Source organism: Oenanthe melanoleuca, chromosome 2, assembly GCF_029582105.1.
Source record: "Oenanthe melanoleuca isolate GR-GAL-2019-014 chromosome 2, OMel1.0, whole genome shotgun sequence".
NCBI lineage: Eukaryota > Metazoa > Chordata > Aves > Passeriformes > Muscicapidae > Oenanthe > Oenanthe melanoleuca.
This window is the reverse complement of record NC_079335.1, coordinates 117,466,708-117,488,334: the sequence shown is the minus strand read 5'-3', so window position 1 is coordinate 117,488,334 and position 21,627 is coordinate 117,466,708. Positions and strand designations below refer to the sequence as shown.

The window sequence follows — 21,627 nt, the reverse complement described above, 5'->3', positions numbered from 1 at the left end:
AAACCTATTTAACTACTCAGTCCCAAGCTTCTGAGTACAGAATGATTCAGGAACTCTTGGCTCCAGCTGTATATATGGGCATTCAAACCAGTCACTAAGCTCTGGCACTGTAACAAAATCCTAGATCTGTCTACAATGCAAATTTTTCCTCTTGATACCCATGTAAAAAAAGCAGCAGCATGAATGTGACAGAATTATTTCAATAATTAAGATGATGGTTGGGAACAAGTCCTACACAAGGTCACAGCCACACCTTGTCACTAGAAAGTAGTACATATAAAATATCAGCTCAATAATGAAACCCTGCTGCAAATGCCCAGACTCACCTACTTATTTCTTCTGAACCAAGGGAGAGCCCCAGGCCAGTCCATCCCCACAAGGTGAAGAAAGTACAAAGATGTTACAATAAGAGCTAAAAGCTCAGGCACAGCACAGGGGTGTCCCAAGGCTCTCTGAATGGCTTGCAAGCACAGATTTCAGACACCTGGATGCCAAGAGGCCCCTTGTGATGGTGCAGCTGAAACTGCTGAGGAACCCACCTCTGCTCAGTCAGACAAGCAGGAGACAGGGAAGAGCCAGCCCTGAGCAGTGGGCAAAACTCACACTACACAAAAATAAGCAGCAGGATACACTTCTTTACACACTGATGCCAGCAGTGTTTTCAGAAAGGATTTCCAGTTGCCTGAAAGATATCCTCAATGCCCACTAATCCCTGCTCCCAAGCATAAAAGGACATGCACTGAAAGCAAGGTAATGGGACTTGGGTTGCCCAAATGCTTTTGTCTAAATAAGGAACTTGGAAACAAACAGCTCATAGGTAAATGGACATAAAGTCTCCCTGGGAGTTGTTCATTAATTTTTCTTCTAAGATCTTCTTTCCCCAAAGCCTCTTTTAGTTACACATATTTCATTTCAGTTTTTAAATCCCTCCTGAGGTCTCCTAGCTCTCCCCCTGTGGTTACCTTTAGCCTTTCAAATTGTATAAATTTCTCCTTCAAAATATAGCCTGACATTTTTTTCTCTTTCTACTTCTGGATGCCCCAATAACCTATTTAATCAGTGTCTGAAAATTGTTCTACTAGAGGAAAAAAAATCAGAGGAGAGTAAAACTCAAAAGTTACAGAAAATTAATTCATACACAAGCAAGACTTAAAAGTTTTCAAAATGGAAATAAATGCATCCATTCAAGGAATAGACTCATACTTTTCCTTGTTTTCTCTCCTCAGAGAGCAACAAGGACTCCAAGTAATTTGACTCACCTGAAGCCCACAGAACCACCTGCTCTTTTCCAAATACCAACACACCTAAGTACAAACAGGTAAGATAGTTCCCCTTGTTCATACATTTGCTTTAGAAACCATTAGTATCTGCCTCAGGGGCTGTATTGATACCACCCCCAACCTCCACAAAATCTTCCCTCTGAATCTGTGTGTCCCTTCTTTCTGCATGTTAGCTTGTCCCAGATCTAGGCTGCATGTCATGAGAGCCATTTCAGAGGACTGAGCACGAACAGAGGCAAGAGAGTTCAGACAGTGGTCCTTTCAGCTGCACAGTTTCTACACTTTTACACAATGACATTTGTTTCTTGATGCTTTTTTCCAGATGTTGCCATTATCCTATTTCCAGAAACCTGGAAACTGCCAGAGATCTTAGCAGGCCAAAAAAAGGTGCATTTGGGGGGGTAAAGGTGCACTAGCAACAGAGGGACAGACAGGAGTAACCAGCAAATTCAGCACTGTTTAGGTGCATATTTAAAGCAAAGCAAAAAGAACCACAACAGGGGGGGAAAGTGGGAAAGAAATGAAAATAAACCAAGTGATGAACAGAACTGTGGGCTTACAGTATGAATCTCAAGAATAGCAAAGTAGTCTGCCAATCTGGAGTAAAGAGAAAGGAAAAGCCACACTTTTAATTACCAATAAAGAGAGTTATATACTTTTAACAAACCACATATAGCATCTCTTAAGAAAAACATTGAGGCAATTCATTACCAGAGATGGCATTTTATATAATACAGTGAAGCAGAAACCTGTATTGTTTAGTTTAGTCTGCCAGTCTAATTGAAGTGCAGAAGGACTGCAAGGGAGAGAATTTGTTTGTCACAAATGGAGGCTCTGCTATTGACAGTAAAATAACTGAGTATAAACATATTTCTATTGTAGCTTTCATTGAAGCACATTTTTGTGATAAAGCCACTATTATGCTCAATATATTTCATAATAGAGACATAACACCAAAGTTGTTCATTCTCACAATGCTACAAGAGAGGACTTTTTCCTGCTCCATGCAGTGACTCTCTCTTGGCTTCTTCCTCTGGGAAAAATATTTAGACCACAATTACCCTTTAGTACAATATAACTTGAGTTATTTGATAAAGTTTAGTGTGTTGTGCCTCATTTTCACTTTTCTAGTTCATGAAGAGTCTCAGACTTAGCTCTCTAGATGTCACTGTTGGGCAAAGAAGGGGACGAAGCCAAACACAGCAGAGTTTGCAAAGCTCTGTCATCTACTTCTTAAGAGACTTGTTAGAACTCTTCAGAAAATTCACCTTGCATTAGCTGATAACAAGCACCAGCACCAGAAAGAGGGAAGAAATGAAAAAAAAATCATGTTCACCGTGTCATGAGGTTGTCTTTTCTTGAAAGTAAAACACCATCTCAGTTCCATACAGACTCTGGAGCTTTCTGGTACAACAAATGACCTTCTGCTCCATAGCAAAATACCTCACTTATGTTTACTAATCAGCACAGAATTTGAGTAAGATTCTATTAAGCTTTTTCAGATTTTTTTTTTTAAGAGAGCAAAGTGGCAAGTAAATCACAGCTTTCTGGAGATAAATCCATGCAATTTACATCCTATATATTTAGCAGTATTGCATTTCAACAGGGCATTTATAAAACTGCTACATTCAAACAAACATTTTGGCTACATATAGATCCCCACTTCATGACAAGAGATCATTTCTTTTCCTTCCATATCACAAGGAATAAAATTGCAGACTAGCATTATTAATTGCCAACTCCAGCAATTTTGAAATGCTATTATATGTGAGATTTCTCTCTGAAATAATTCAAATTCTACATAAAATAAAATATAACACTTTTCTAAGCAGCAGAATTTTCCAGTTTCACTAAGCATTTCACTAGAAAAGCACTTAATGCCTGCTCCCAACTGCAGCCACATGAAATATTTTTCAGTGTGCAAGCAGGAAGACAGAAAACATTCAGAAAAATCACAGAACACAGCTAGCAAAACACCCTTCTCCCAGGTTTTCCAGGTAACTAGGCAAAAATCACCATCCACTAACCATCCAAAACCAGAGCTTCCCTTACCCCAAATGGTGGATATGAAGCAGCAGCAGCAGCAGAGGCAACACTCACTGCAGGAGGTGGTATTCCTGAAGAAGAAGGTGGGAACAGACCCAAGGCATTCAGATTTAATCCAGGAATTAAATGTGCTTGAAGCTGTAATGGCAGAAGAGTTAAGATTTAGAGTCCTGGTTATTAACTTTAATAAAACCCTAGTTGGCATATGCTATTAACCTTTTGAGATGTTATTAAAAAGAAAAAATCATGTCCATTACCCAAAGGACTCCCCTTCAAACCTGTTTCCTAGACACATGTATAGACCAATAAAATTAAAAACACACTGTAGGAAAGGCAGATGGGGATCACTTGTTACAACTTAATCAGCAAAACACATTTCAAGTTTTACAGCAAGATATTCAGATAATAGTACCATTTATGTATTTATCAGAAAAATAATGGCTTTGTCCTTATACTAAAAAGACAGCCCTGTAGAAACAGAGAAAGATCATGCACAAAGCCTTGCTTTTTCTTACACTGGGGAAATATATATATGTGACACCAGCACCCATCCTCCCTCCCTTACAAAAGATGAAGTGAGAGACCTCCAGCAATTGCTGGGAAAGGTTCAGCTATAAAGTTGCATATCCCTTGCTTGACCACACCTGAGAAAAGTGACATCCTCATGTGGTAGGAAGCATTTGTTTTCTTGATACAAAACTTGTCAGCACCCTTCTTTTTCCAGATTATTACTCAAAACCACAAATATTCTTTAGAAATCTCAGCTACAGAGATAGACACTATCTCAGGCCAGTAAGGTAAGTCAATCACAAGACACCAAAAAACTTCAAAACTTCACCACCTCAGAAACCACCTTAATAATCACTATAAACTAAACTTCAAATCTATACAGTAACAGAGGTAGTTTTTGACTTCCCACACCTTTGCAAAATAGCAATGAAGTCTCTAACTCACCCCATGTTCCTGCTTGTTATATGAAACAAAAATGCACCACCATTGAATCCTTAGTTCCTCATGTTTGCTTTGTTTGGGGGAGGCAGGGGGGAAACATGGGGAGAATATTCTCTCCACTCAGTAGGATAAGAGTGAAGAACAGACATTTCTAGAAAGTCAGGATGACTGTAAACTGAAAAAATATTTCCATTCTAACTGTAGACCATAAGATTTGGATACACACGCACACACAAAGCTTTTCCTATCAAAAAATCTCAATCATTTCTCAATATGCATTAGTAACACTTTGGCAAACTAATGAGGTATGTTGTTTTCATTATATAACCACCAATCATCTTCAAATAGCTTAATGCCTTTATCATCTATATCAAGAAAAAAACTTTAATAAAACCTCCTTAAATTAAATAATAAAAACCAGGAGAGATCCTTCTTCCATACATTATTATGCTATTTATGTAAAGACTGAATCACAACTTTAAAAAAAGTGCAGGCCAGAGCATATAAGCCACAACAGCACAAACAGGTTCTTGCAACAGGAAAAAAGTTAAATGCTCATTAATTTCCTCAGTCTAAATAAAGTTCTCAGTTCCCCCACTCAAAAATAAACCAGAAAAAGCCTCCATTAAAATAGCACACACGAATCATGAAAACACTTGCCCACATTCCCACAAATAAATAAAAGAGGCAACAGAGGCTGCAACAGAAAATTCTGATGTGATATTACGGGAAAAAAAAAAATCATCATGAGAGCAGTGAGACAGGGCACAAGCTGGCAAGAGACACTGTGGGCTTTCTATCCATGGAAATGTTAAGGAGAAGACAAGTCCCTACACAACCTCATTTAATTTTGAAGTGGTGCCTACATTGAGCAAACCCACTGCTGGGCCAGGTGACCTCCAGGGGTCCCTCACACCCAAAATCCTTCTGTGGTTTTAGTCCCAGAAAGAGCCCACACCCTAAGAAAACTCACATTCATAGCAGCAATATCATTTTCATAGGACTCCCTGATTTTCTTCATAATTTCTTCCTCAGCCTTGGCACAAGTTTCAATACTGCCTTTAACTGTAATGGTCCTTTCCGGATTATAGAGTGTCAAGTCCTGCAATCTGCAAATGACACAGAAGCACAGTTAATTAGCAAACAAAGCAGATAATCCAGATTTATCGTTTGAGCGCGACAACGTCCCAGCACGTCGAGTTTGCCCTCCAAAGACTGCAGCATCAATTCATAACAGTTCAAATACACAGATAACTCTGTCCTCATAGGGAACACAACCAAACCCCTCCCAGTGAGCTTTGGAATGGGGTGGCTGAGGATGGGATGGGTGATGCTCAGAAAGGAGCCACCCCGCTGTGGATGAGCGCTCGGAGCTGCTGCAGGAGGTGGGCAGTGCAGCAATGTCCCACTCCACACCAGCACTGCCAACAGGCACAGGGCTCCAGACACTCATTTCAGACATCCCATCCCAAAAACACACCCTAAGAAACATGCTCTCCTTGAGAGCTGTTGTGAGTTCCTCAAGGAAATGGGAGAAAAGCCCAGGCTCAGTGAAACTCTGCAGGAGAGCCTCCAAACCCTCAAAAGGGGAAAAAGGAAAGCTGTGTGCAAGTCCAACACTTGCTGCTCAACACTAGTAACTCCTCAGGGAAAATGAAAGGGTGACAGCATTAAACCAGTGCTTTATTGGGCAACAAATGCTAACCTACTGTGATAACATGGATTAAACACACTGGGAAGCCATGGCATTTCCACATACTGAGAAAAGGCACAGGGGAAAAGACAAAGTCCAGAGCAAGAGGCAGGAGTGAGGAAGCCCATGGCAGCAAGAGAGAGGAGGAAGCAGCACACAAGGCTTTGCCTCCTGCACAGCAACCTGCACATCTCAGCCAAGCTGGGCAGGCACAAAACACATCCACTAAGCAGTCCTAAACTTTCCAGTGCACTGAAGTACTGCTTCAGGAAGGAGAGTGGTGGGAAACATCCCAGAGAAGAGAGGAAACACTTTCCCAAACCAGCTGCCTTACTTTAAATGAACAAGCTTACCAAAAAACCTCAATGTAGGGACCATGAGAAAGACTAATTAGAAATAGCAAAATCAATGGGCATATATGCTCTCATTTATGTATTGATTACACCACATGACTTCAGGGGGCTATTTTAGGCACAGTATGACAAATACAATCTTGAGGCCAAGATTTTAATGCAAATAAACAATTAACTCGCTAAATTAAAAAACACTCCATAGCTGTTTACAGACAATGTGTTATTTGTATCATCACCACTAAAGACAAGTGGATTTCATGGACTGAAGATCATTTTTCCCTTTTTAGCATTAATAGCCTGTGTACTGTTTGCAGACAAAATGTTCATGTGAACACATTCAAGAGAGCATGCTGGCCTTACAAAATCTATTCTTGAAGCACACTTATTTAGGTGCATTTTCTCTATTTTATTTGTTTCTTTTCCCCAGACTAATTCCATAAACACTTACACACCTTTAAGGTGCTTTCATCCAAATTTGTTTTCCTCTTCTCGAAGAGCCACATTTACTCCCAGCTTCCTTGTCCTCATTTGAGCTATTTCCTGCAGTACTTTTTTTAGTCTCCTGCATGTATTCACACCTCTTCATACATCTTCATGTGTCTTCCAAACCTTCTCCCTTTCCTACAGCCTGTAAGCCTAATTCTCACCCTTCCTGGCTAAAGCCAAATCCAGGATGCCTTCAAATGCTTGAAAGTTCATGCCAGAGCATTCATTATTCAGAACAGGAGGTTCTCTGAAGATATTACTTCAGGGTAAAACTACTATTGACTGCCAAGTTTTACAGAGATCTTAATCTAATGTGATTTACAGATTTCCAGTAAAGGTGAAAGCTCCTGTTTAATCTCAGCTAAATTTGAACAGATCTTGGTTACCCTCAGACTGAAAGCTAATACTTTGCAGCAGACTAGCCAGTGTATTGTAATTTGGCTGTTAGTGGTCAAGAGGGACAGAACTGTTACTAAAGATACCCTTTTCAGAATTAATTTGCTCTATTTCTTTCTCTCTAGCGCAAAAATTTAATATATACCAGAAACTAAAACATCACTAATTTCACTCATTTTCCCACATAGCTCAGAACTGATCCAGACTTATAGTTTCAAACACTCATCATTACATATGGTATAATATCCTAAAAACAACTGACACTTAAAATATAGTCTAACACAGGCTCCACATAGCCTATGATATTTTTAGGCTTGCTCTTGACTGAGTTTACAATGAAGACTCACTGTTTACATAAAATTTAACTGAGCTTAAGTAATAGTTTAATCCATATGATGGAAAGGCCTCTGAAGGGCTCTTCTCCCAGCCTTCAACACACAGAATATTTTTCTAAGAACACTGTACCTGAGTGCCCAGTAGCAGCATTGCTGCCATTTGCCATCTCACCAAAAGGTTAGGCCACCAAAAACTTACGGGGATATCGTGATTTTAGTATCTGTGTCCTGCTCAATTTTCTTCAGGTTTCTTCCTTCCTTGCCAATAAGTCGGCCGACAAAGTTGTTGTGTGCCAGTATCTTCAAGGGAATTTCTTCTGTACTGTAATGGAAGTTATACCTAGTGAGACTTTTGGAGACCAGAGCACGAGCTTTTATGCGTGGTATGGATGAATTTTATTTTCACAGAAATATCCACAACTCCTATTGGCATGTTTTCACACTGGGGGCAGAATAAGTCTAGCTTCAATAGGCTTTTCAGCACTACCACCTAAAGATTAATTGAGACATACCTTGAGCTAAATAAAGCTCAGACTGAAGCAGTGAGAGCTGTTGGAAGAAATATCTTAGAGCTTTTAGTAACAACTTGTTATTCTTGTTTTGACTAAAAGCTGTCAGTCTCTCAAGAAACTTCCATATTTGTTCCAGTTCACCTCAAAATCACAGCCAGACAACTGAAATCATAGAAGGATGCTGAGGCTAATTAAGCATGTAGACTGTCCTAAAAGGTAAAATATCTCGGTTCCTTTACCTACTTAGATATAGAAAACAGCAAGTATTCACTTGTTAACAGCTTTAAAGACACTTTTTTAAATAGAGCCAGTGAGAATTCAGAATTTTTAATGCTTCCACAATGAAATGCTTTTTACTCACAATTTAGTATCTTGAGCTTCCTTTTGCATGATCTCCATAATAATTTTACAAGCTGTTGAGCAGCCTTCAGGAGTTGAGTGGATGGTAATTGGTTTCTCAGCAGCACCTGCATTCTCTTTACGATGAATATCAATTCTTAAAAGGAAGAAAAACACTAACTGTAACCACATACTCTATGGTAAGCCTTGTCTATTTCCAATTCTCATAAAACTAATTTATTTTGAGCTAACAGTGACTTTATACTAGTAGTTTAACTTTGCAAAGTTCAGAACTACTTAAACATATCCTAAATAAAAATTTGTGTGTTGTGAAGAGCCTCTCCTATCCTGATTTTACCAGCTAAACCCCATCTTTGTGGACACTGGGATCTCCTTTTTCTCAGTAAACTCTCATCAAGATACTCAGGGGAGTTGTTAGACAGTCAGTGTGGTAAACCCCTGAAGACAACATCAAGCTTTCCAGTGCTCCATCTCCAGCCCCACTGTTCCACTTAGACTGACTGTGCAGCTACAGGACAGTCAGGCTTTGTCCCATTTTGTTTTAAATACCTCAGCAGCAGAGGTTCCCAGCACCCCTCTGCTAGCAAGGAGCATGGCAGTACTTTGCATCCCCACACAAAATTAGTTTCTGATCCTTTTCCAGCCTGATTTTGTCCTGATGTTACCTTTACTCTATCCACTATCACCCTAAAACTATTAGCCTCTACAACAGATTTATGTAGCTCTAAGAATTTAACAAAAATTAATTATGATATCCATAAAGATAACGACTTGGATATTAGATTTTCCTGCCAATAACTTCAGCTCACATATTCTTTCCACCTCTGCTTTTTGTTTTTGCCCCTCTTCACACATAACAGCTGTTTCCTGACTGAAACAACCATGCTGCTTTTCAAGAAGCCCCTTTATTTTTGCAGCTCTTCTAAGTATTGAAAACTCATTTTGTTTCACAAGGCAGCATTTTCCAAGAAACCTATGGCAATCCTTGATGGAACTGAAAGTAGATGAAATTTCCTTTTTTTAAATCCCCAAACCAATGAAAACATTCTCAAAGTCACATCTGTAAAGTTAGCAACCTGCAATTATTTCTGCTCTACCCACCCTTCTTTTAGCTATAAAAGCTTTCCTTATGCCAATCTTCCAGGATTTTTATAGTACAAGAATTAAATGTTTTATATATCACCTGAAAAATTGGTTATCCATAGAAGAGTTACAACCAAGTCTTGTCAGGACACCACAAATCTCTTAAACCTGTGTTGTTCAACACACTAAAGAGTCTCCTGGGTTACATTGTGCTAATGAGAGGTTGGAAGGAGCATCGTGATAATCCTGGGTTAGTGGGGGGGGGGGAAGCTGTTTGTTGGGGGTTGGGGTGTAATTAAAGAGGAGTCCCTTATCCTCATTAACAGCTCTCAAAACTGAGGCTCCCACCCACCCTCATTCCCCCCACACACCGAGCTCATCCCAGGTCCTGCCTGCTGCAACTGCAGGGCTCCTACCAGTGGGCTGCTGAAGGCAGCATTTCCTTCTCTGCTTTTAGGGATATCCCAGAAAAACTCTTGGAATAAGAACCCCACCTCCCTCTCTCTGCATCTGTGCTGAGCTCTTCCTTGTGGGTAGGGATTTAACACACGCTGGAAACAATCTCTTCCAGCGTCTCCAGACCCCAGTGCTCTAAGCTTCTTAGGTCACTTAGCAGCTTGCTTTTTGCCTCCCATGCATTTCCTTAATCTGTGTTTTGGTGTGGTCTGCAACTTGATAGCAATGAATGTGCTCTTCAGAAACACAGGGGGTAAGGTGTAAGAAGTAGTGAGGGGAGATAAAAAGGTTCCTCGTTTAGGGATTTTTCCCTCCATCTTAAACTGACATTTACAAATCCTAAAAATGCCCTAATTAAAGTAAAACTAGAATTAACACTTGGAGACTTGGGTACATCACCACATTGACTATATGTCCCCCAGCACAAACATATTACATCTCTTTGTTTCACTTTTTGTGCCAGAACCATATTATACATCTGTAAGCAAAACTCTACAGCATAGTGCCACCCTGCTATCACTCCTCTTTTAAAGGATAAAAAGAGTCAGCTAGCATTTGAACATGCATCAAGGACAGAATCCAGTCCTTAAATTAAACTTAGAAAACATTTAATGTTATCTTCATTTGCTCTCTGACCATACAGATTAACAATGAAGTTTCACAAATTCCCCTTTGCACAAAGACGACGCAACACTGGAGCCGTTAACTACGGCTCTGTGAAATAACTTACTTGGACTGCGTCTGCTTGGTGATGTTTCTGATTGTTGCTCCCTCCTTGCCAATGATGGCTCCCACGAACTGTGTGGGCACCAGCATCCTCAGAGGAACGTCCGACTGCGGCTTCTGCCGCGTGGTCGCGCCGGGGGAGCCTTGCCTGGGGGGACCCCTCTGGCCGAACCCGCGCCTGCCCTGGGGGTGCTGCTGCGGAGGCTGCTGGGCTGCCATCTCGTCAGGGATGTAGGCAACTTTCAAGGAATAGTTTTCAAGCTGAAACCCGTTCAGTTTTTCTATTGCTCTGTTGGTTTGGAAAGGGGAGGAGAGAGGAGATTAAAGCAAGCCCACGAGCGCACACGGGGCCTTATGAAATGACAAGTTATTCAGACGTAGTTGCGTGGTGAAACTAAAAACTCATTCCAAGAAGAAAAGTTACATTTGAAATCCTTCAGCCAATATTTTGATTACACGAAGTCACCATATTAAGAATTACAAGTTAGTTCTTGCTTGTTCTGGGCATCTATGCACTTTAAAGTTCTTCTGGTCCAACCCTATCAGCAAAACCTCACAGGAGACAGAGCATTCTTTTGCCTGATTTAATTTAAATCAATTTCCCAAATAGAATTAAAGCTGCACCAGAGGGAAAACTTTTTAGCTGCTATCACAGCACCTTCATTAGGGTTTTTGCCAGCACAGCTATTTGGCTGGAGTTTTCACAATAACTGATATAGCTGTGACAGGAATGAAAAAATCCCATTTATATGAAAGAAGAGAGCACCTTCACCTCAGCAGGAGAGGAAGCACTCAAAGCCAGTCAATGGCATCTGAAATGCTCCTTAGACTGCAGCAGCACCTTACAACTTTCTAATTAGTCATGCTGTAGGTAGGTTTAAAAGTTAGCAAGGAAATTAAAGCCCCATGTTGTGTTAAACTCTCCATTAAAGCACAGTTGTTAGAAGGCATTTAAAATGTTGTTTCAACTTCTCTTGTTCTTTCAGTTGAGCATCAAAGAGGGATACTGCCCAAATGACCACAATCCCCTCACACTGTGGTCTCACACTGAAAACCCCAGTCACTCAGCATTCCCTTTGCTCAGACCCTCTTCCTAACCAAGGAAGAGTCTGCAGGACAACCTGACCTGCTCTTGGCTCTCCTCTTCACAGGAAGAATACAATTCGACTTAAAAATGAAAGATTTCCAGAAGGTAGAATACTTTCCACTCACAGAGTATAGTCAATATGACTAAATATCTAGCAAATAGTTGGAATAACTAAAATTTATGCAACATATTAGTAAACCAGTGGTATAAAATAAAGACATTTGCCCAAAAACTGCATTTCAAATTTTGCTGCAAAAGGCATTGCAATTCAGATTATCAGTAATATACTGATAGGTAGGTACTAATAGGTATCACTGAAATATGCATTGATTTGGGGTAGTTTATAAATGCCAGACTTAAAACTAGACCAAAGATTATAGATAAATTTTCCTTAAAAACAAAATCTAAATTAAAGGCAGCAGTGAGAACAAGGGAGTCCCATCTTTTATTAAGAACTCACCAATATTTTCATTAAAAAACTCCAACTATCATGTGCTCTGGAACAAGGCCTCTGAATTCAGACATTTAACCCAGCCCCTCCATTCAAGCACATTTGCAGGACATTACTGCCAGTTTACCAAACATTAGCCTCAGCAACACTTTTACTCCTGCCTCTACTGCAGAGATAAAGGATGATGAGAGCCAATTGCCTACATTTTCAAGGGCAGCCAGTAAAAAATACTATTTGTCTCCTGGGTGTCCCATTTTTCAGTCTGGGTCACAAGCAGCTGTGGAAGCCCAGATAAAAAGTGGTATTTGGGTACTGAGGGTAACAGGTCCCTCATTTCCCAGGGGTTGAGCCAGCATCCTCAAAATACTCCAGCTGGACAGTAAAAAGCCTATGAGAAAACTAGTGATTTGTATCTTCGGAACAATGTTTAATAAGGGCTGATAATAAATAAGGCCCAAGGCAATGCCAATGAACAAAGAAAGCAAAATATTGAATAACTGATCACTGTTCATTAAATATTTCCGTTAACCAAATGAGACACAGGTCCTTTGGGAACTGGGCAGGAGTAATTATTCCCATTACAGAAGAATCCTTTACAGCAAGTGGCAAACGAGCTGGATTAAAATTTGGTGAGGTTATTTCAGAGCTGGCATTTTTAAATTTTTACTCCATGGACTTTGAAGAGCATTTTATCACGCAATAAAACATGTTTACAAAACAGTAAGAGCAGTGAGCACACTGTGTTTATATGTATTTGTCTCAGTTTTTAATTTCTGCATAGATTCCCAGTGTCTGAAAGGCATTTCACTGAACTTTTTCTCTCTGGGCATCCTATTTGGAAAAGGGGTCTGAAACATTTCCTTTTTTTTTTTTTTTTTACACCCTCAACATACTAACTTCTTGTTGGTTGCAAATATTCAAGACCTCTGTTTCTAGGTTGAGTCTCACTGAGATCAACCAGAAAGCTGAATTGTTACCAGGAAGGAAAACAGGATTGCCAGACTGCCCAGTTGCACAATCCCTGTTTCTTTTGGAATCAAACATCGAGATGTTGGAGAGATGAACACTAACAATTTTGCAAATGTGCTGATAGGCTCCAGATTAAATCCATCCCAACTCATTTCCCTCCACACATTTATTTGACAAGTTCAGACATTGCTTCTTTCCCAAAGTGCATCAGCCTCCTCTGGCTTTAAAACGTCTTTGACCAGAATCCCAACATTAACACAAAACCTGACAGCAAATTGGTGCACCAAACCTCTCACTCTTCCTTGGGAGTGGTTGGGAAAGGGAAGACTAAACCTATTGTTTGCAACCAGGCTTCATACCTATAATGGTTTCACAACAAACACTGTATAGCAACAAACACACATTATATATATTATGTACCATATTTTTCCTGGAGAGAAGATTGGAATTTTTCTTCTTAATAACAATTTATAAATTGTTAAATGGTTCCATATGTCTATGAGTACCTTAAATTCAAAGCAAACTGAGAAAACTTCATTTGCCATTGTGGAAAATTAATTATGTCAGCAGTGAACAATCTCTGGCCACCAAAGCCATATGATGACATGGAAAAATAACACACTAATTCACTCTGTGAGTCACTGAGTTCTCCATATTTTGCAGCCTGACTTGTTTTATAATTTGACTTGCTCAAGTCATGGGAAGTCAGAAGAACCATCAGTAATTAAATACTGATCTCTCAAGCCTTTTGTGGAACTGATATCTCCTGGGTACATGGTCCCATATTCTACACTGATTTGGGTACACAGAGTGAAATGCCAAGATAAATGATTTGCAGTGGATGTAGCACATACACAGTTCTATTGCATTTCTTACAGAGGGAAAAAAAAAACAAAAAACCCAGCTTTTGAAATGTCTCTTTGGCTGTTGATTCTAACCTTCACATTCCAATATTTGACAATTTTCACTAGGTTTTTTAAGTATTGTCATACACTTATTTTTTCAGCTGCTCTGGACTCATTTTTATCAATTTTGTGGCACAAAATTTGGGGCTAGAATTAGGCAATGTGATGATTCAGCACCATAAAAAGCTGAATTTCAGAGGCATCTAGGCACTGCTTTGGGGACTGGAGAGACAGATGTGGAAGAAAAATCCATGAAGAGACAAGTGCTTAAGAACTGTCTTCTAGATGGATGCAAAATTCCTGTTAAACAGCATCTAGGACAGCAATTGCCACCAGGAGAGCCAGCCTTGCTCTCAGGGGTATCTGAGCCTCAGCTAAAAGCAAGTGACTGGTTCTTCCCTGCACTAGGGACATGGTTTCAGGCAAAGCTACTGTCATTGCTGCAGTCCACCAAACACAGGTGACATGGAGCTCCTGTGAAGCACATACTCTCACTGACTGACCACCTCAAGAGCTCCAGAGCACAGAACCCCACCTCTGCCCTCCCTAGTGCTGGGGGGTCTCCTTCCACCACCACAGCTTAACAAAAGCCATGCAGACTGCCTCTGTCACAGAGCACTGCTGAAACAACCCACAGAGACTGAAAGCCCAAGGAGTCACTCAGTGAGGACAAAGATGGAGAAAAATTCAGTTAACTATCCCATTAAGAGGTGCCCTCCTCCCTGAAGTCATCATTTAAAATTTATATTTAGCAGAAACAGAAAATGTTTCCATTTCACACACCAGCAAGAGCTGGTACACAGAAATCTTTTAGCACAGTACAGAATTTTTTAATAAAATGAATTCATTAAGAGACTGCAGCAACTACTGTCTATGTACTGATAAGATGGATAGCAGCCTGGCTTATGCTGAGGTGACACCTGCTCAGAAGCAAGAGTTCCTACATAAAAATGATATTCTGAAAACTAGTCACCTGAGTTTTTCCCATCAAAATGACATCTCACTGCTGTCCTCTCATGAGCTCCCTCCAAGAAGGTGCTTCCCCAGCCTTCTCCCTTTTGATGCTAGTGGAGGTTAAACACCTTAGATAAATGATTACAGTAAAAGCACAGAGTTCTGTGCTGGAAATCATTCTTCCACTGATAGCATGATGACACTAACCACTAGAGGAAGAACATATTTCACTCCCACATGCAGCTTTTACATACACCACTTTTCCTCTTTCTTCCCTGAACAGATACAATTGCATACAAGAAGGCAAACGTACATGGCAAATTTTCTTTGGCACAATATTTTTTTTCACAATAAATAAAAATATAGGTTACATCAGTACTTCTGAAAAGAAAACCAAAACAAAATCTAAGCTTATAATAGACCCCTGAATTTTCAGTATTATAATTTCTATGGCAACATTAGCCCTGTCCCAAAATGGCAGGTAAAAGTATTAGTTATGTAATCAAGGATACATGTTGTGCATGCACACACACACAGATGTGTGCTTCATTGACAGGGTAATAAATTTTGTTTTGCATGTATTCTGATAAAGAGGTGATCACTACTGGATTTGCAAAATCCTGGGTAGAGGTAAATCTTGTAGCATATACTAGACTCCTATACACTGGAACATTTTGGGGAGGGAAAGAAGGAGGTATAACTTCTGAAGATAGCAGCCCTAATTTAGGTGGCAGCACATCACAAGGACACAGTCAGCACATCCTGCTGGTTGCAGTCAGTGATTGATATCAGGGGAGGGGAGCTGTCTTTTGGCAAGCATGTGCCAAGCTGCCTGAGCACCTGCATGCAGCTGGCTGTGTTGTGCAGGGGAAGCCACAGGCTCCAGGCTCTGTCCCTCTCCTCTTCCCTAAATATTCCACAGCCCACCACAACATTCAATAATTGCCTGTGCCCCAGCAGTGCACATGCTTTGTAATGCCCCCTGCAGTTTTTGGGAAGGAGAGCAGCAGGGGCAGTTTGAGAGCTAGAACAAATCCCTCCTCTTCCCAAGTGCTTGCAGGAGATGGATGTGGTGTCAGACCTGGTGGTGCCAGCCTTCTCTTTTTTTTTTCCATGGCCCACAGGTTGCTCTCCCCTCTGCAATGCTCCTAGGCTGCCAAAAAGTACCTGGTGTGCCATGCTGGCTCCCTTGCTCAGCTCACATTGGCCAGGAGCAGCATCCTGCTTTTTCTGACAGGACAGGCCATGCCTCTCCAGCTAGGAAAGAGGCACCACAACAGGTCAAAGGCACAGACCTCTGGCCCAGCTAGAAGTCAGGAACTGTGCTCATCTCAGATTTTGGGTGGCGTGTGCTCTAGGACTTCTTTCTCAAAAAGACTACAGCAATCTCCAGTGTTTTCATTTTCCAAGTTAATTTTGGATACAGACCTGAGTTGAACATGCCACAACTGTAGTACCAGCCTAGAGGAAAAAACCTCTGCCACAGCTACTGAGATTTGCAAGACAGGAGGCAGCTCAGTTTCTCAGCTGGGTGGAACCACAAGTTTTATTCAAAAGTACTGTCCTCCAAGCAATGCATACCACTCTTGCTTAGAGCTGATCATCAAAAGTATCTCCAGATTGTGTTACAGCAGCCTCACCACACACTGCCAGTACACACTCCAACAGTCATGGCAATCCATACAGGTATCCAGTAGGGAATGTTCTGTCAGCCAACACTACTGTAAGGTTAGTGTGTGCAAAAAGTACAAGAGGTGAAGTTAAAACTAGGGACCTAGTGTATGTGAAATCTTAGAATCATTGAAATCTTAATATAATGGTGTTTGATCCAAAACTCATGACAAAGAGCACCATTTACACTAAAGAGCTAAATTCCAAACTACAAAGCTTGTTACCAGCTGCTGACTCTTTACAACCCTAAACAGCTTTTGATAAAGTCAGTTCTTGTTACTGCATGTCCTTCACAGGATGCCTTTATCAGTTATCAGCACTTGCATGCTGTCCCCCCTCCACTGCCACTGCTGTCCCCCACAGCCAGTTCCAAGCAGCAAAGCTAAGTCATGTCTGGGGAAACCATTCCACTGGAACAGCACTGCAGTCACTATGGAAAACCCACGCACATGCAGGTTCTGTAGTGAGCCTTCATTCCAATTCCTCACAGTTTTTTCCCCTAAAAATACCTTGATCTAGCCACTTCTCCTGGGGCTTGCTAAACAAGGTGGCAAGGTCACCTCCCAAACTCAGACAATCTAATATTTTTTGTACACAACATGGACTCATCTCCTTAGAAAACCATGTGAAACCATTCACAAGTGCAAAGCAATGCTTCTCCACTTGCCCTACCTGTTCCAAGGAACCAAACTGCCATCATTCAGCCTGTATAGCTTCAGCTCCCCTACAGCATCCATGCCAACCTGCCTGCTTCAAACTCAAGAGGTTCTCACTTACTGTCACATGGTTTCTTATGAATAGAAAAAATTCTTAGACACTTCTTCACAGTCTTTGCTTATACTGGCATTTCCTTAGGATTGACCTTAAAATTTGGTGAGTAGAACTGGGTGAGAAACTGTTTTCATCTTCAGAAGGGAGTGCACAAATCCAGGAACCTACATCACAGATGACAACTCAAAAAATATACCATGCTTCTTTCAGTGGTATTTTTAGTACTTCCTTCTTGCATTATCAAAGGAGAAACTGGCACACATAGTATTAATATGTAAGACTGCACCATAAGTTTCTTTAGAACTAGAACTACAGCCTTTCTTAATTGATGTGCAACAGAAACAAAAGCAATAGAAGAACTTGTTAGAACAACTCAGGTTTTGAGAAAGGTTAAACAGTGAATTCAAGGAAAACAGTTTCCTTCAGCTCCAGCATACACAGGAGACACCACTGACACAAGTTTCCCATCACATTTGTTTATAATACACTTACAAGTAACCTAATGCTTTGAAAGATTAAATACATGTGTTGCATTCAAGTTACACACAGATCATAATTACTTAATTATATGTACAAATATTATTTCATTTGTAATTTTGAATTAATGCATACCATAAGCACATTCTGCATCTTAACTGCTGGTTTTAGTTTGCCACAAGGTGGCAGAAATTTCAAAGTTAAAACAGAAAGATCATTGCAGGCTATTCCATGAGTTTGGTTTTTTTGACCTGCTATGACTAGAAAGAGAAGAAGTATGTCACCAGGTTAAAACTTAAGGACCACAAGTCCTTTTTTGTGGTAGAGAAGCAAAATTAAACCTTTAACATAGCATATAATACAGATTTTTAAAGGAAAAATATGCACAAACAATGATTAAGTAAATCATATTTTTGAATTTTAATACCTAGATTAAAAGTTATCAATTACTGAAGATATAAGCAAGCATAAAATAGGTGGCCTAAATTTCAAAAATACCAAACAAAATATTTTAGGTATACAGATTACACCTTATGTGTATTTGGAAGCAGCATTAAATTTTCTGATAAAAAAGCCCTGTATTCTGGTTAGCAGCTACATTCTTTTTTTTCTCTTATTTTTGCTATGATTGTTTGTTAAGAAACAGACACAAAACAATGAATGCTGCAAGAGGTTATCACTTAACATGGCTAAAAAAAAATAAATTTTAAACAGTAACTCCCATCCTCTCTCACTGGTAAATTAACTGTCTGCTCTCCCCAATAAATAAATTACCTAAATTTTTCCATTTTTTGAAATTATTATTTTACTTTGTACAAAGTGAAAGAAAATATGATTAAAAAATGATGCAAGTTAGGTGACAGAAACAACTGTATGAGCTACTTACTGTCTGGCCTGGTCCTTATTGCCATATGTTACATTTACAACTGCAGTCTCCGTGTCAGTGTTCACTAGAAAGGAAAATGCAACAGAAGGAGGGTAAGTTCAGTGTGCACTCACTCCCCACTACAAATGTAAAAGCAAATTGAGAGTAGAAACAGTACCTTGCTCACAGTTCTCCACTGTTCCATACTGAGCTAACAAACTATCCAGCACCTGTAAGAGATAAAAGAAATGACAGATTTAAATTTCAAAGCAGTTTAACAAAAAAAAAAGCCTCTAAAAACCACCAGAATTTTTAAAATTGTAGGGGAATACAGATCATTTGAGACAGCCATTCCAACAAAGAAGAAATAATTATTCCAGGAAGAACAATCATATATTGCTTGTTTTCTCTCTCATATCAGAAAAATCTGCATTTAAAATTTCATTAGTGTGAAAATACAATGCAAAATATAGCTTCAGGAAGTCACACTGCACTGTACATTCCAAACTTTGAAGATAAACCTCCAAGTCATCTGTTCTCAGAGTGGGCTAAGAAAGAATTAGAGAACAGCAACTCTGAAATAAAACTTTCTCCATGTATTCCAAGAATATATATATCTAACTCTGTCCCTTTTTTGGAGTTGTTGGGGTTTTTCCTTTTTTGGAGTTGTTGGGGTTTTTCCTCCCAATACACTTAAGTTGTACACAAAAATGTTATTCTCTTCCTTAGTGGGAAATTGTCTGTGTAGAGAGGGTAACAAGAATAACCAGCACATGAAGAGCTGTTGCACAAGTATTTTGACAGATTTCTCAAAGATCCCCATTCCAAAGGAGCCAATCACAACAGTATCTTCACCATTATTTGAAAGTCACACTTAATTTTCATTCAGGATAAAGCTAAAAAGAAACAGGTGTGTGACAAGGGGGAAAAGAAATCTAAATTAAGTAGTTTTATTGTGCACTGTTCGCTTTATTCTAGTCAAATAGAAGATGAAGAAGGAGGAAGTACACTAACTTCTGGGGAAAAATCAGGGTGTCAGAGTATTCCAGTAAAAGCATTAACACACCCACAGTTGTACCACATCTCAAACTCACATGGTCTAGAGTTTATTTTCTTCCTGGTGAGAAATAATGCTGCAGAAAATGGTGGCTCTGGCAGTAACTAGCACAGACACAAGAGCATCATTGTGGTGTATTGCATCCTAACGTTCTGTCTCAGAAATTCAACTGATGCTGGAAAAGTCCACAATTTACATCAAGAAGTGAAAAAGTAAGATTGCAATCTCTTCTGTAAGCAAAGTGATATTTCTTCAGCTAGTCTCTTCAGGGGAAATGTAAGTAAGAAAGGGAGGAATCCCCCTTGGGGAAGGAAGGAAACAAGAAGCAAAGATAGAAGGAAGGCAGTAGGCACAAAAAAGCATCTGTGCTGCTTCCTGTTGCAGTACACTTCCCTCTGCTATAACCAGCAATGGAGCATGCACAAAGCTCCTAAAAATATAAAATTCAGTCTATATCTTCATGAGATAAAAATTCCTAAATTACAATCTATGAATCTACCACATACTTTTACTACAATGTAATAGAGGTTTTTAAGATAAACTGCAATTTCTATACCCAAACCTGAAGACAATTTATATAAGGGCAATTTCCACTCTTTACCACCTACTAAAATTTAAACTACACATAGATATTTCAAAGGTAAGATTTCAAACCAGGTATTTATTAAAAGGCAATATTGTGCTCGCCAAGTCTGAGCAATGCATTACTTCTTTTAGCTGCAGAATTTCCTAATCCTTCTTGCAGAGACTCTAGTAAGTTTTCTTGGCAACTGTTCTGTTTTCATAGACAAGTTGTTAATTGTCCTCTCATTCTACAAGTAGAGATTAGCCTAGTCTGAGAGTTTGCCTTTTCAATCCCCTAAAAAATAATTTTTTTGTCACTCCTCGGATCTGACAATTGGAGTCAAAGTGAACATTTGCTCTGAAATTTGCTGTATATTACTGAAGCAGAGATGCTCCAGGGAATTAAAACAAATTAAAAGTCTGTGGAAGATCCTTTTAAGACAATTAAAACACTGGCAGAGATGAGTGGGAGAGTTGTGAGGTCTTGCAGGTCTGCAACTGTAGCTCACACAAGCCAAGAGAGCTGCAGCATGCGATTAGAGGAAAATCTTCTTCCACAGACTGCTTAAGGGATCCACTGAAACCAGCGGGTGAATGCAATCTCAGGTGGAGTCAGGGGTTTAAAAGAAGAAAAGCAAAGCTTTTCCTGGCTTAGAGATCCTTTCTGAGATGTTTAGTTGAAACAGGATACCAAAGAGTTCATTAGTCTGACAAAGCAATTCCTTTGTCCCTGCAGTATGCCAACACCTGTGCTGTTCTACACCACAGACTGTGCCACAATACAGGCAAATGTGTTTAGCTGTTATTACCTTTGAACTGTGCAGACCACCAGCTCATGGCCAGTATGCCCCAAAGCTGCATCTTTTCAAAACACGATTTCATTTTCATCCTTATTCGTGCAGGCAAAGAGCAGTGCCAGAATGCCAGACGTACCACAACAGTTTGTGTATTAATAATTAATCAATATTTGGTAAGATAATTCTATATTAAATTTCTATTCTGGGCTAAGCATACCTTTATATTGAGATCCACATATTAAAGTCACCATCTTCACTAAGAAAAGAAATGTTTTAAACCTGAATCTACACAACTTTTAAAAGACACATTTTTTCTAAAAAGTACTTTCAGCATGTTTGTGATCAGCCGTCAGAAACTTGTCAACACACTATCCCCTTGCAT

At 39.8% G+C, this 21,627-nt stretch overlaps 1 protein-coding gene across 1 annotated transcript in view; it reads right to left on the bottom strand.

The window, feature by feature from the left end:
• IGF2BP3 (insulin like growth factor 2 mRNA binding protein 3) overlaps positions 1-21,627 on the bottom strand; it is a 109,153-nt gene that overhangs the window by 22,129 nt on the left and 65,397 nt on the right. The window contains exons 4-10 of the mRNA XM_056482730.1: positions 19,006-19,057; positions 18,849-18,912; positions 10,682-10,966; positions 8,414-8,548; positions 7,740-7,862; positions 5,251-5,386; positions 3,333-3,464 (exon numbers count right to left, since the gene is read on the bottom strand). Coding sequence (XP_056338705.1) covers positions 3,333-3,464; positions 5,251-5,386; positions 7,740-7,862; positions 8,414-8,548; positions 10,682-10,966; positions 18,849-18,912; positions 19,006-19,057 — 927 coding nt within the window. The remainder of the gene's footprint in view (positions 1-3,332; positions 3,465-5,250; positions 5,387-7,739; positions 7,863-8,413; positions 8,549-10,681; positions 10,967-18,848; positions 18,913-19,005; positions 19,058-21,627) is intronic.